We start from the raw sequence: 15,427 nt of genomic DNA, 5'->3' as shown, positions 1-15,427 counted from the left end.
CAGGAGAACACCTCATTAATGGAAAGCTTTGCCTACTGAATTAAAACTTAAAATGAGCTGTATTCACTATCTTAAGAAACTGAAAACATGGCTCTTCTCACAAATCGGAATCAAGTTAAACTTTGAAGGAAATTAGGAAGAGACAATGAGATTTGGTTAATAGAAGTAAGGTATTTTGGGGTAATTAAAAATGCTGCCTGATCATCATTGATCTATCGTGAAAGGGAATTTAAAAAATGGTGGATTAGGTTACGATATTTTTTATTGAGAATATTTAGCGTAAATTTTATTATTATATTTCTGATGCATATTTTTATATATTTTTTTTATTTTGGATTTTAATTTTGTTGTGATCTACTACAAAGCAAAATTTGTTTTGCTAAAAGCAGAATATAAATCTGACAAGTAATATAATTTAATCCTTCTGCCAATTAACTGGGAGGAGGGGGAAAGAAAAGGAACAGATTGGGAAGTGGTAGGGTCTCCAGATGTCAGCTGTGTGTTGCTCAAGGGACTGTGCCAGTTCCATAACAGCCAGTAACTTGGGGCTTCTTCACAGACCATACACTAGTGAAAGATGACCAAATTAAAATGCTGGATACCACATCCGTTTTTCCTGTATAATGCCCATTTTGCGTTTCTCATACAGTACGTACTTATTTTGCGCATTGTGTCCTTGTACTGTTGGATGCTGGTACACTCTGTGTTGCAATCGCTAATAAACATTTTTTTTTTTTTTTAAAAAGGCTTTCCAATATTCATAACCGATACATATTTGTCATAATCTTCAGGACTCAACTTTTAGTTGTGCTTGTATTTGTGCATGCCTTCCCTAACTCACTAAGGAGGTCTTTTACTAACAGCTCAAGCAATTTGTAACAGAGCTCAGAGGACCCCCCCCAAAAAAAAAAAAAAAAAAAAAACAACAACGCACCAATCATTTGGAAAGGCCCCATTAAAAAAAAAAATAAACCTAAAAGTCCCCCTCCCCTCCTTTGCCTTTATCTGAGCAGTATCTCCTTTAAATAACTGCACTGGAAAAAAAAGTGCATGCATCCGCTTGGTTTCTGAACATTTAGTTGATATCCTGCCACACCATAAAAAGACGTAATTTAAACAAGCTTATTTTAGGAGCATGCCTTTGTTTAGGAAGTCGTAGCAGACAGTAGTTCATTCAACTGATATGAATGCTTAGAGCGAGTTTGCCCAGCAGGCAGAGAAGCAGCAATGGACGGCACTGTTATAAGCAGACTAGCTTTTAAAGATATTATACAGAGGTGATGTGTTCTATCTGAAGGTCAAATGTGAGCTACCCTAGTCTCAAGTGTATCCCTTGCCAGTCACAACACAAGCGTGACATTGACAATAGCCTTCAGAAAGGTCAAACGTCGCAGAGGAAGATGATGTTGTTAAATAGCCATTCAAAAGTAATGAGTAGATGAAAACTAAATTAAATAAATGGCAGGAAGTTGACTACCTTATACTCTTCTCCAAAGGCAGTTTTTCAAACTTTACTGCTGCTTTGATTGGTAATATCCAGACAAGTCGACTTAACACAAATAACTACAGTCACGTCAATATCATCATACAGAAGGAGCACCCAGAATTTTTCCATGTTATCTTGCAACAAAGAGAAGTTATAATATGGTTTGGTAAAGTAAAAGCAAAAACAAAAAGAGTATACTTCTCCCTCCGTATTCACGGTTTCAGCATCCGCGGTTTCGATTATTTGCGATTTTTAGCTTGCTGGCTCCTCCCCCCTCCCCCCAATTACATCAGCTTGCCTAGAGAAATCGCTGATTCCCAGCACTTTCTTCACTGTGTTTTTTTGCCTCTCCTTCAGGAACAATCCAGGTCTCCCACCATGTTTCACCATATTCACAATTATTTTTAAATAGAAAACAGCGAATAACACATGAAAAAGTTATTCACGTTTTTTCTTAGTTCAATCTCATTTCAAATTACATACTCATGTTCTGATTTTGTCAGGACTCGATATATTTCAAATAGGCGGCCTAAACAAAATGGAAACAGACTTTATCAGTGAAATTCTATAAAACTAGCCTCTAGATTCCATATGGCACCCAGATTTGTGCACATCCCTAAGAGGCATGCACAAATTAAGTGAGTAAGAAGCCTTTAACTACTGATAGAGCTTACAATATAATTTGGATGACATAACATAACAACAAATTTCTAGACCGCATAAGTTCTATGCGGTTTACAAAAGATTATACTAAAGAAAAGAAAACAAATAGGTATTATGAAGAGTGCAGAAACAATTTATTTGTCAAGAATTTGGAAAAAAGACACGTTTTTAGCAATTTTCTAAAGTGCTTATATGAATAGGCTTCATTAAGAGTAATCGGAAATCTTTGTCATGATATGCTGCTGATAAGCAAGGATATGCTCATGATATTTTACTTTTACAGCCCTTAACCGAAGGAAACACAAACAGAGCATGGGATCTTCAATTATTCTTCTGTGTTAGAATATCAGATCTGTCAACCAAGTATCATGGGGACAGACAGGGGTGTTTCTAGCAGAAGGAATGGTACGATGGGTAACAGTAACTGATGGCGAGTTAAGAGTTGAAAGCAGCTTAAAAAAAAAAAAAAGCAGGCTTTTAGCTTGGATTTGAATACTGCTAGAGACAGAGCATGACGTATTGACTGTGGAAGCCTGTTCCAGGCATACGGCGTGGCAAGAAAGAAGGGACAGAGTATGGAGTTGGTGGTGTATGACAAAGGTACAGATAAGAGGACTAACCCGATGAATGGAGTTCACGGGGTGGGGGGGTATAGGGGGAGATATGTGAGGAGTGATATTGAGGGGCTACAGAGTGAATGCAATTGTAAGTTAGTAAGATCAGTTTGAACTATATTCAGAAGCGGATGGGGAGCCAATGAAGTGACTTCAGGAGAGGGGTAGTGTGAGCGTGGCGGCTCTGGGTGTTAACAAGCAGTTACTGAAATCAACTGACACCAATTAGGATTTGCACATGCTATACTAAAAAGCACGATGCCTAACCCTACTAGCGTGCAACTAAAATAAGGACACATTTTGAGAAGCTGTACGCATACTTACACAATACTGCCTCAGTGTGCCCGATTTGGATGCCAGCATTTATACCAGGTTTCAGCAGGCATTAAAGCCTGGTGGCTAAAGTTAGACATGCAAATTGGCACTAAGAGCTATTTTAGGAGGGTTGCATGCCCTTCAAAGTATTGCATATAACACTGGGTTTTTTTCAGTGCTCGTTTCTGTGTGCTATTTATAGAATTCCCCCTAGGTACTTATGTTTGTGTGTGTGTTACATCTGCAAATGTTTAGAATACTAGCAAACATGTACATATACAACAGTATGAAGAAGAGTCCAACAGGAAGCAATCCCACGAGAACAGGAACCAAACTGGAAGTGCTTGTTCGCAACGAGTATTAGTGAAAGTTTAGGACGACATTGGTCCACAAAATTTTCCCCTTTTATGAGTGGCGCTTATTTTATTTATTTATCTTCGCTCAGGGTTGTGTGTATTTGACCCCTAAAGCAGGTGTATTGCACGCCGAAACACAGTGATGTGTTGGGTCTACACCTTTGTGGATGGACTGAATAAATTTGTATTGCATGTCCTCTTTTTTTTTTTTCGTTCCAGTTTGGTTCCCATATACACCAGTATGCCACCAAAGTGATATTTTGCAAATGCCCACTTACCTTCAATAGCATAGATATGCAAGGGGGTGTACACAGGTGTGAAATACTGTGTGTGAGGGGGGGGGGAGTAAATAGGCACAGCTCCCACCTAGGTACATAACTCTAGGTTTCACATGTTCCTGCCACATACAGGCATTTGCACTTACAAAGACTCTAAGGCTAGCATAAGTATTAGGTGCTTACATATTGGTTATGCTATTAACTATGAAAATAAAATAGTTGCCCACTTTCCTTTATAGAATAGGCTCCCACCACATGTTCTCCAGACACCCAGTTATAGAATTGCTCCCTACTAAAATACAGTTTGTGACGGAATGCAAACAAATATATTTCTAATGCAGCAATCTTGCTGCATGGCCAAGTAACATTAACAATAACCTAAAACCAAAAATCAAGTGCAGCAGCAGCAGCAAAAGCAAACGAGAAGATCTTATTCTTTCTAAACTGGGGAGATGCAACTGTGATGGACTGCTGGCAGAGCACCATAGCGTACTTTGATACCAAAATCTATTTTCAACTGGGTACGCAAAATATTCCTTTGCAGCTCCCAGCTGCAGTATCACAAGCTGTGAAGAGACTGCAACTTCCAGAGGGCCAGATGGACTATAGTGTTCTACCCCTTCTGTCTCTATGTGAAAACACGCTTAGTACATAAGCCCAAATCAGTTGAAAAAGATCCTTTTAAATTATTTTTCTCTCTTATTGCAGAGCAGATCTGTACCTCACAGTTCCGTTCTCTTATTTATTTAATTAATTTTCTATACCGTTCTCCCAGGAGAGCTCAGAAGGGCGTTTATTCAGGTACTCAAGCATTTTTCCTTGTCTGTCCCAGCAGGTTCACAATCTATCTAATGTTCCTGGGGCAAAGGGGGGATTAAGTGATTTGCCCATGGTCACAAGGAGCAGGGTGGGTTTGAACCCACAACCCCAGAGTGTTGAGGCTGTAGCTTTAACCACTGTGCCACACCCTCAGTGGAAGCAGAACCTGAAGTCCTTCAGCAAGAAGACCAAAAGCCAGAGGACAAATATTCACAAACTGTAAAGGCCCCTAGGAGACAGGAAAATGCCTAGTGTATCTGAATGTAATTCATCACGAGTTACAACTGAAAAAAGGACAAGCAAAATCCAAAAACCCTTCTCCTTATTTTAACACTATGTTACTTTCACTTTATTTTAAAGAGATGGTCAATTTTTTCTCCCTCCCTCACCCCCTGAATTCTTTCGCTCCCCCATCCAAGATAGACCCAGGGCATCTTTCAGAGTCCAAGGAAGTCACTACCATAGCAAACCGATTCTCTGACATTTTCACTGATTGACGTGATTTAATTTGTTTTAATATGATGCACTGCATTAATAAAAAACAGACTACCATAATACAACATGTTAATATGATATATTATGGAAGTGACTTCAGTCTTAACTGCATTTTTAGAAAATGTGAAATAAAAAAGGGTTCATAAATGGGAGCTGAAGAAAACGCAAGATCTGTCTGGCTATCATCTAGCCAAAGTTTCAGTGTCTTAAAGGAACAATTTTCTTGCCACATGCCAACCCACATCTTCTCTTTAGGAATGAATTCTACAACTGTCGCTATATGGAAGGGAAAGTGCAGGTCAGCTACAAGTACACAAATAAGTTTCAGTAGATTAGATGAAAAAGGCCTTGAATGATGGCAGAACAAAAATCTGAGCTAAAGAAAATCAAAAAATAATTTTATTGCAGGGGGTTAACAATCCTATCAGTTAGCACTACCAGCTCTTCACTGTACAAGTCACTTACCCTTACCATCAAATAACAAGCAGAAACAAAGGAAATCTATATTTATGTTTAAATGTGCATGCTTAAATTTTACCAAAATGGTGTTCAGGGGGTCCTTTCCTAAAAGATTAGTGCATGCTATCTGCAGCAGGACCCTTAGGAATAAAATGGGCCCGTGGCAGATAATATGTGCTAATTGTGGTATTGAAGGGAGTCTTTTACTAACATTTATGGAGCCATTTAGCCAGACTTGGGGTTTTTTTCACACCTTTTTTCCCCTTCACTGTTTTTTCTTTGTTGCATAATTTGCTGTCAATGACTGGTGCAGCTTGTTGTGTAAAAAAAAACAAAAAACTCTGGCACAGACTTTGTGTGGCTATTTTAAATCGAATCCATTTCCTTTCTAGCTCAGTTTACAGGCCCTCCCTTTTCAAGATAAATGTAGCCTAATCCATTCACCTGCTGATGTCAGACTTGACAAGCAAACCAGCGGGTTAACTGCAGGCTAAAAATGAGCTGCTGGAGCACAAGAGCTAGAATTAGATTTAAAAAAAAGCAATACAACAAGAAGAATTAAAAAAAACACATGCCCACTAAGATGAGTCAAACTATACTTACAATTTTCAGTCTGGTAGTCTGGCACAAACTGCTCATCATTGTCAGGCACCTGAGCTGTAGGGGCGGGGAAAAAAAAAAAAAGAAAAGAATTAATTAATTATGAACGGTACCACACAAGAATTATCATAATGTCTCTAACCTGCAGCCCCGGGAACCATACCACACCCAGACCAAAGTATGTGCAACAAGCTGGACATGTGCAAATGCCTTGATGTTTCACTAAAATATGAAGCGCTCAGAATGATCACTTTCTAATATGAATTACAAGAAAACTTCAGCTTGGCCTGGCCAAAACCATTTATGCTTTCATGCTGCTGAGCTGGAATTATGTCTCCTGACATTAGTGCAAATGCTTTCCTAAGAGATTCACGTGACTTTCTTCTTAGCATGCTGTGCAGGAGGAAGGACTGAAGCTCCTCTTTAGAGAAGGCATTTCTAACCTAATACTGGGTCTACACAAAACACTGTGTATGCAAGGCATTTACTCTGATCTCTCAACAGAGCTGCCTTTACTTGCGTTATCGAGAAGTAAACCAAGCTAGCGCAAAATAAAAAAAAATGGATTTGTACTCTTGCTCAAGCAGATAAAATCCCAAAATATGTTTGAAACATGGAGCAATACATTGCAAATCCTTCCAGAGACTAGGTCCACCTTGCCAGCATGCACTTGGGGCTGAATTCTACAAACTGCACGGATATCAGCGGCCACCTAAAAAAAACAGCCGCCGATGGCATGTCAATCACACAATGGTGCCATCTGTGGAGCTGTGGCTACCTCAAACATAGGCACCGGAACATTGTATGCTCCAGCACCATGATATTTCAAGCAGTGTTTGAAAATGTACTGTCCTGGTAGAAACATGATGGCAGATAAAGGCCAATCTAATCTGCCCATCCACAGTAACTATTCTCTCTTTCTCTCTCCGAGAAATCCCACATGCCAATCCCAGGCCCTTGTTGAATTCAGTCATAGTCTGTCTCCACTACCTCTTCTGGGAGACTGTTCCTTGCATCTACCACCATAGAAACATGATGGCAGATAAAGGCCAAATGGCCCATCTGGTAGGGAGTTCTGATCATAACAGGCAACTTTAATCTCTCAGGAAAAGATGGTGACGAAGCATTATGTTTACATAAGGGCATCTACAATTGCTGTGGCAGGAGTGGTGCTGTGGAATGGCTTACCTGGACTTTCACGGCTATGTGCACATAGTTGGCCTTTAAAAAAAAATATACTTAAAACTCAACTTTTTTGCAACTGCTGTTTTATTGCCTAATTAGTTGCATTGGGTAGAACGTGCAGGAGCAGTTAATGGGCTGTGTTTTTATATATTCTTTTAATATTATGTATGGTTTTTGTAAACCACCTAGATTTAGGCAGTGTATAAATTTTAAAATAAATACATAAGTAAATGTAGGCTAGGGTTTTGAAAGTTTGCATTGCTGGTGCGTATGTTTGATATGAATTGCGTCTACAGAGACACACAAGCTTGTTTCTGGTGTTAAGCATGCCTACTTCAACTTTAGGTTTTCTAAGGTGTGATGAAGGCACCGTTTTTGCAGGCACCTCTACGCACCTACATTTTTTATCTTTTTTTCTTTTTTACAGCTTCCCCAATTAAGATAGGCACCGGTATGGCACCTACCGGCACCTAACTTCAGGCGCTGTTTATAGAATATGCCCCTTGATGTTTTGTGATCAAGCCCCAGAGGTTGTTGCTATTTGGGTTCTAATCCATGCAGACACCAGGATGGCAACCCAGATCCAAGCCGAAGAGCGTTGAAATAAGGGGTTTCCGGGAGGAAGTGACGTCACCGAGAAGCATGGCTGGTTAATTCTCGAGCTCCGGAGGGGCTCGATACAGGCAGTGTTATACTACATCTCTACGGAGCGGTGGGAATTCAGTGGCCGGTGATTTGTAATCGTGAATGGATGGCGAGTAGGAAAAAACTGGCAAAGTTTCAATACTCAGCAACGGGGAGCGTGAAAACGAGATCGCACGCTGGGGAGTCCCCGACTGCCTCGATTAACATGGCGTTGCAGGCGGGGCCTAAACAAGCAGGATTTCAGAAGGCCAGTACTGCACAGGGAGACATCTCGATGGAAGCGACTTTGGAACGATGGTTCCGGGACCTTAAGGAGGAGATGGTGGGGCTCCGCACTGACGTACGAGTGGTCTTAGCAGAAATAATGTCGGAGGTGAGCGAGCTGGGCACTCGGGTGACGGTGACTGAGGAACGTCTAAATCAGATGGAACCTACACTACAGGCCTGTTCCTCGGAACTGCACGTGGCGGTATCCCAGCTAGATGAACTGCGGAGTCAAGTGGAGGACTTAGAAAATCGCTCGAGATGACATAATTTACGCTTTAAAGGAGTTCCGGATACAGACCAATACAAAGATGCGAAGACTGTAGTTAAGGATTTTTGTAAAGATCTGCCTCGGGAAGAAGACAGGGAAGACATGAGCCTTATAGTTCTGCAACGGGCTCATCGGAGCTTAGGCCCAGCGAGGGGCTCGGGCAATAGAGACATCATTGCCTGTTTTGGTGATTTCCCGCTTAAAGAACGGATTCTTCAAGCAGCCCGGCGCCATCCTAACTTTACATGGCAGGGGATAGCGGTGGGGGTCTATCAGGACTTAGCGGCGGCGACCCTCCAAAAACGTCGCGCATTCAAAGACGTGACCCAATTCATGAGAGTCGAGGGCTACCGTTACCGCTGGTTATTCCCATTTGGCCTGCTAGTTACAGTAAATGGGAAACATCGCCGGGTGGATTCCTCAGGGGATGCTTGGATTGCACTGAAGTAGCTGGGATGCAGAATGACGGGGGACAGAAACGATCGGGGCCCTGCAGGAGAGGAGGAAGAACAGAGACCTGGGAATGTGGAAGTTCCCTTGGCGAGCCCACAGCCGTCTACATCTGGCACTTGAGCAGCTTCACTGTACCAGGACTGGACAGTTCTTGATTTGTTTCCATACAGTGGGGGGGTTCCGGGGAGCAGAATGTTGGGGTTTGGATTCTCTATTATATTGATAATCCTCCTGGGTATACTTTCAGAAGGGTGACATGGTTATACAAGGGGGAGGGCAGATGTTGCTATTGTTTGTACTTCCATAAGGGAGTGAGTTGACCTTTCCCTTATTTATTGTTAATGCTTTGGGCGTAGAAATACTAGACTGTTGGGAGTATAGAGTGTGGTGACGGTATGAGGGTAGGGGAGTATGTGAAGATTGTCTGGGAGTGAGAGCTTATTGGGAATAGGTGTGATTTCATAGTATGTTAGAGTAGTAGTGATTTATTCTTGCTGAGCGGGTTGCTTGCTTATACAGCTCTCCTCCCCCCTGTATGGTACTAATGATTTTAATTGGTCATATAAGTGGGGGAGACGGGGAAATCTGATTATAGTTTTCAGATGTATCACTCTGGGCTTTGTTGGGGGAATTAGTTAATGATAGTTGGTTCAATATGGGGCTATTTCCTCCCATAGGAGTTACTTAAGATTTATGTTATAGAGAGACTGCAATGTATGTAGAGATGTCTTATAATAATTATTTCTGAAGGGAGGAAGCATGATTGATCATAGTTGACACATTGGGGAGAGGGGGGGAAGGGGACAATTGCATGGACAGTTGGTGGGCTTGTAGAGATAAGAATGTGATAAAAGCTGAGCCTCTTGGCTACGACGTACATTTCTCATATGGCTGATTCCAAAATAGACGGATCAGCTATTAGGAGGGGGGGGGGGGGGGGGGGGGGGGGGGGGGGGGGGGGGGGGGAATGGCTGTTGGGAGGGAGCAGACCAGGCAGCAGACGGATGGGAGTGGGGAGCCGGAGATTCTCATTGGATCTTGGAATGTTAATGGGTTAAATAGTCCCGGTAAAAGGAGCTTGGTGTTTCGGGAATTGACACGTATGAAATGGGATATATGTTTGTTACAAGAGACCCATCTGAGACCCCGGGATGTAGGCCTCCTCCGAAGACCACAATTTGATTTGATTTGGACTCATCAGGGAGAGGGGGCTACCAAAAGAGCGGGAGGGCTAGCAATATTGATACGAAAAGGGTTGGGTTTTCAGGTGGAACATATATTCCGGGACAAGGATGGGCGATGTTTGGCTCTGCAAGGAGGGCTGCAGGGTCACCAACTGACAATCATTAATATATACGGCCCTTGTTCAGCTCAGGTTGCCTATTACAAGGGCCTTAAGAATGAGTTAAGATCATTTGTCAAAGGGGCTGTCTACCTTGGAGGGGATTTCAATGTTCCCCCGGATCCAGTCTTGGACCATTCGGGTGGGGGGCGTAGATCCCTAAACAAGCCAGCAAAGGCATTATGTAATTTAATGCACTCACTGGGGTTGGTGGATTGCTGGCGCTTGCTTCATGGTACTCAGAAATCGTTCACATTTTACTCTCATGCACAACATATTTATACTAGACTTGATGGACTGTGGATCCATAGAAATCAGATGGGTGGGATCAGCAGGGCTGAAATAGAGCCGATGCATATTTCTGATCATGCCCCAGTTTGGGTGGCCTGCACTGGTATGTTGGAACAAGGTGGGCGTAAATACTGGAGGCTCAATGAGTCGCTATTGGGCTCCACGGAGGTAAGCGCAGCAGTGGAACGCACTATCATTGAATATTTGGAACAAAATGATAATGGGGAGGTAACTGATGTGGTTTTATGGGATGCTCTGAAAGCAGTCGTCCGGGGAGAACTTATTAAATGGGGGGCTAGATACAAACGAGCCAGAACCCGAAGATTTTTACAGCTACGTCAAATGTTGATAGGGTTGGAACGGGTACATCAGGACACAAAGGAGACTGAGGTTTTGATTCAATTGCAGAGGGTAAGAGATGAATTATATCAATTCCAGGTTGATGAACTGGACAGGATGCGATCCAGTTTTCGTATTCAAATTTATGAACACAGCAATAAGGCTGGTGCTCATTTGGCTAGATATATTAAAATTAAGCAGAACAGGGCTACAATAACATCGATACGGGGGGTCAGGAGGGGCGATCTAAAAGTGACGGACTCAGAGATTAGGGGTGAGTTTCTATCATTTTACTCTTCCCTATATAGTGCTCCGGACATGGCACATCGAGATGATCAGGCTGCTTTTCTTGATTCCCTTCCGTTACCGAGATTATCGGACTCAGATAAAGCATATTTACAAGAACCGATCGCTGTGGCGGAAATTTCGAGAGTGATTAATCAGTTGAAAAATGGGAAGTCATCGGGACTTGATGGATATACTGGATGTTTCTATAAACGGTTTTCCGGGCAGTTGGGACCTTTATTGGCACGGGTAGCGAATGGAGTAACACAGGGAGCACCCCTGCCGACTACTATGGGGGAGGCGGGAGTTACCATACTTTTAAAACCGGGGAGGGATCCCTTGAATTGCGGGGCTTATCGTCCCATCTCGCTATTGAACATAGATGCAAAAATATTGGCTAAGGTACTCGCTTTGCGTTTGGGGAAAGTCTTGCCATCTATAATCCACCAAGACCAGGCGGGATTTATACAACGTAGACAGGTGAGCGATAATATTCGGAGGACGCTTAATCTACTCTGGGGTGTTGGTCAACGGGACGATAAAGCGGTCCTGGTGTCGGTGGATGCGGACAAAGCCTTCGATAGGGTTCTCTGGGGATTTCTCTGGGACGTCTTGGATCGTATGGGACTGGGTCGGACTTTCATTGCATGGATCCAGGCTTTTTATGCAAAACCACGGGCTTGTCTACGCATAAATCAATCTTATACCGATTTTTTTCCCATTTTTCGAGGGACCAGACAGGGGTGTCCGCTCTCACCGCTATTATTTGCTCTTTCTATAGAACCATTGGCACTGAGTATTCGGAACCATCCTTCTTTGAGTGGGTTTGAGCTCAATGGGGTTGAACATCGGGTAGCGTTGTTTGCGGACGACATTTTACTTTATGTGGGGCAGCCAGAGGTCTCTTTTCCGCATCTTATGCAGCTTTTTGAGAGGTATGGAAGCCTCTCAGGGTTCAAAATTAATCTGGATAAAACAGAAGTTTTGAATTTGACACTTACGCCTTCTGAGGTTGAGAATATTCGGGGGACCTTTCCTTTCCGATGGGTGCACCAAGGACTTAAATATCTAGGCATATACATCCCTAAGGATCTAACCCTGATCCATGAGAAGAATTACCTGCCACTTTATCAGCGCATTCGGACTGACATTCAACGGTGGCATGGACTTTGGTTATCCTGGTGGGGTAGGATAGCTTTAGTAAAGATGAATGTGCTACCAAGGCTGCTGTTCCTGTTCCAGACATTACCAGTGCAGGTCCCAGCTCGGGAGCTGAGGGGGATTGGGAAAACATTACGTAATTTTATCTGGCAACGTAAATCCCCAAGGTTAGCCCAATCTCTGTTGTGGGCGGATAGATCGGCTGGGGGGAGGGGACTGCCGAATTTGGAATGGTATTACCAATCGGCCCAATTGAAATTGATTTTGGATTGGGAACTGGGGGAACATAAAAGTGGGGTTCAGTTAGAACAGGACCAGGGGGACAGTATGAGGTTGAACCATAGGTTGTGGATCTCTGGATCCAGCCGTTCTTGGATTTCAAATATTGCTAATCCATTTGTAAAACATTTGGCCACGGTGTGGACCAGAGCCCGAGCCCAGTTGGGTACTGGAGCATTGGTCTCATCGCTGGCTTCAATACAATTTGAGCCCCAATTCCAAGCAGGGAGTGATAACAGGGTTTTTCATCGGTGGGCCCAAAGGGGATTAAGGGTCTTTAGAGACTTGATAGGGACTACAGGGATCTTACCGTTTGGGATGCTCCAGAAGAAATTTGATTTGCCAAACCGGGACTATTTGGCTTATTTTCAGATAAGACACTTTTTGCAGTCCCAGGGATGGGGAAAATCTTTTAGCGTCGAACGGGAATCTTTTGAGAATCTTTGGTTGCTGCTTAGGCAAGTGCCCCGGCCTTTATCAGTGTTGTACCAATATTGGAGAGGCCATTCGCCACTTATACCATCCTTTCAGATACAATGGGAACGGGATATAGAGTTTTCCTTTTCTACTACGAACTGGGAAGTTATATGCAGGGAGGTGTCCAGGGCTTCGACTTGTGCTTTGATTCAGGAGAATGCGTACAAAGTGCTCACTAGATGGTACTATACTCCTGAGCGTTTACACAAAATGTTTCCCGGGACGCCAGCTCTATGTTGGCGTTGTGGGAAACAGGTGGGTACTTTTTTACATATTTGGTGGGACTGTGATTCTATTGGACTGTTCTGGAAGGCTGTTGCCACTACCCTGTCCACCCTGTTGGGGGTTCAGGTGGGGGTTACGCCGCAATCGTGTCTTTTGGGACTCTATAATGAGAAAGAACACCTCTGGCAAACTAAATTGTTGCGCTGGGGTCTAGCTGCAGCTAAATGTCTTATAGCGAATCACTGGAAAAATACTGCAGCTCCATCTACATCGGCATGGATAACGAGATTCCTGTCTATTGGACGCATGGAGATATCGGTGGCTACTCGGCGTCACAAATTCCAGTCCAGGTCTTTTACCTGGGATAAAATTAGAGATACACTGAACACTCTGTAGAGTCTTGATAGTTATTTCTGCCTGGTCTGCTCCTTGGATGGAGCGAGGGTCGGGGAGGGGGGATTTCAGCGGGGAAAGTGTAGACGGGTAGCTGTGCATTGTAAGGGGATGGGGGGGGATTTGGGGGGGTGAATTGGTGAGCGGTAGGGGCATTATTTACTTTTGAGCATCTCTTGCAGCTGTTGATTTTGATGTTATTGTGTCTGCAGTTTGAGATTCATTGTGCATTGTATAATTTGAAAAACTTGAAATAAAAATTTAAATATTAAAAAAAAAAGAAATAAGGGGTTTCCTCCTATGTTCCCTCTAAGCTGCATGTGAGCAATCACTCATATGTCCAAGTGGCGTCGCTCACAGATTCTGCATGGTTGCTCACAAAAATATTTGCAAATCTGGAAAATTGTTGGTTTTTAGAACTTTTCGCTCACATGAAAAAAGAATTTGCACGCACCCAGCCAATCCTCAGAGGGAGCATTGGTTTCCTCTAATTTGCAGTTCCAGATAGTACAAGAAAACATATTCATAATATTTTTAACGGGGGGGTAGAGCTCACCCTAGAGCTCAGCTTCTTGATGATGCAAGAGGTTTTAAGTTCAATCACAAGGCATTATGGGACAGATTCTGTGATTGGTGCCTAAAAAGATAGGCGCCTGTATTATATCAATCACTCTTAGGTACCCATTACAGAATCACGTTTAACAGCACCAAACTCTAAACTTAGGGCTCCTTTTACGAAGTCGCGTTAGCGGTTTAATGCGCGTAATAGCATGCGCTAAACCGCCGGCCGTGCTAGCCGCTACCGCCTCCTCTTGAGCAGGCGGTAGTTTTTTGGCTAGCGCGGGGGTTAGCGCGTGATTAAAAGCTGCGCGCGTCGGAAAAGGAGCCCTTAGGTGCCTGTAATGTAGGCCAGAGTTTTAAAGGTGCCTAAGAACTTTAGAGAATCATGCCTAGTGATGCCTAAGTCACTCTCCACCCCTAAACATGCCTACTTTACTGTTAAGCACTTATCTTTTATAGAATTGCACCCTAAGAAGATAGGTACCTATCGTCCAATTACAATTATTACTTCTTAAGAGCTCATAATTGAAACCAATTTACTAAGGGCTTGTTTTATTAAACGGTACTAGAGGTTTTTAGTGTGGGTCAGAATTCCTATGCGTGTTGGAGCATTTACCTCGCCGGCCTGTGCTGTATTACCTCTTATAGAATTTGCCCTCATAAGGCCAGATTTTTACATGCAGACCATATTACACTGCTACACCAATACAAAGACATTCCAAGTACACAGGGGGGAAAAAAAAAATCAGGGGAAATTGATAAAAATGTACTGTCAAACTACTTGGCATATAACATTACTAACCCCCTCTTTTACTAAGGTGCACTGATTAGCGCGCGCTAAATGCTAATGCGTCCATAGACTAACATGCATGCGTTGGCGTTTAGCGCACGCTAAATCGATTAGCACGTGCTAATCGGTTAGCGCACCTTAGTAAAAGAGGACCTAAATTATTTGCCACTATGAAGTCTCATGTCTTCACACCGAATCCAGAAGATAATAAAACATAAGAATTCTTGAATGTGCCAATGCACCCGACACTCTGGCCCAATATCAGAAGACACCTGAACCTAGAATAACGGCAGTCTGAAAGGGCAGTGATGGGGCCTGAGGGGTTCAAAAACTCTAGGAGTTAATAGGGAGAAACCACTCAAGAATAAAAAGATTTCATAA

The 15,427-nt window shown here is 43.0% G+C and overlaps 1 protein-coding gene across 5 annotated transcripts in view; it reads right to left on the bottom strand.

Annotated features, from left to right (window-relative positions):
• ETV1 (ETS variant transcription factor 1) overlaps positions 1–15,427 on the bottom strand; it is a 167,238-nt gene that overhangs the window by 134,465 nt on the left and 17,346 nt on the right. For all 5 annotated transcript variants that reach the window (XM_033930995.1, XM_033930999.1, XM_033930997.1 and 2 more), the window contains exon 5: positions 6,089–6,142. In XM_033930995.1, the coding sequence (XP_033786886.1) occupies positions 6,089–6,142 (54 nt within the window). The remainder of the gene's footprint in view (positions 1–6,088; positions 6,143–15,427) is intronic.

The sequence above is a fragment of the Geotrypetes seraphini genome, chromosome 2 (genome assembly GCF_902459505.1).
Source record: "Geotrypetes seraphini chromosome 2, aGeoSer1.1, whole genome shotgun sequence".
Lineage (NCBI taxonomy): Eukaryota > Metazoa > Chordata > Amphibia > Gymnophiona > Dermophiidae > Geotrypetes > Geotrypetes seraphini.
This window is presented reverse-complemented; position numbering and strand designations above follow the sequence as displayed.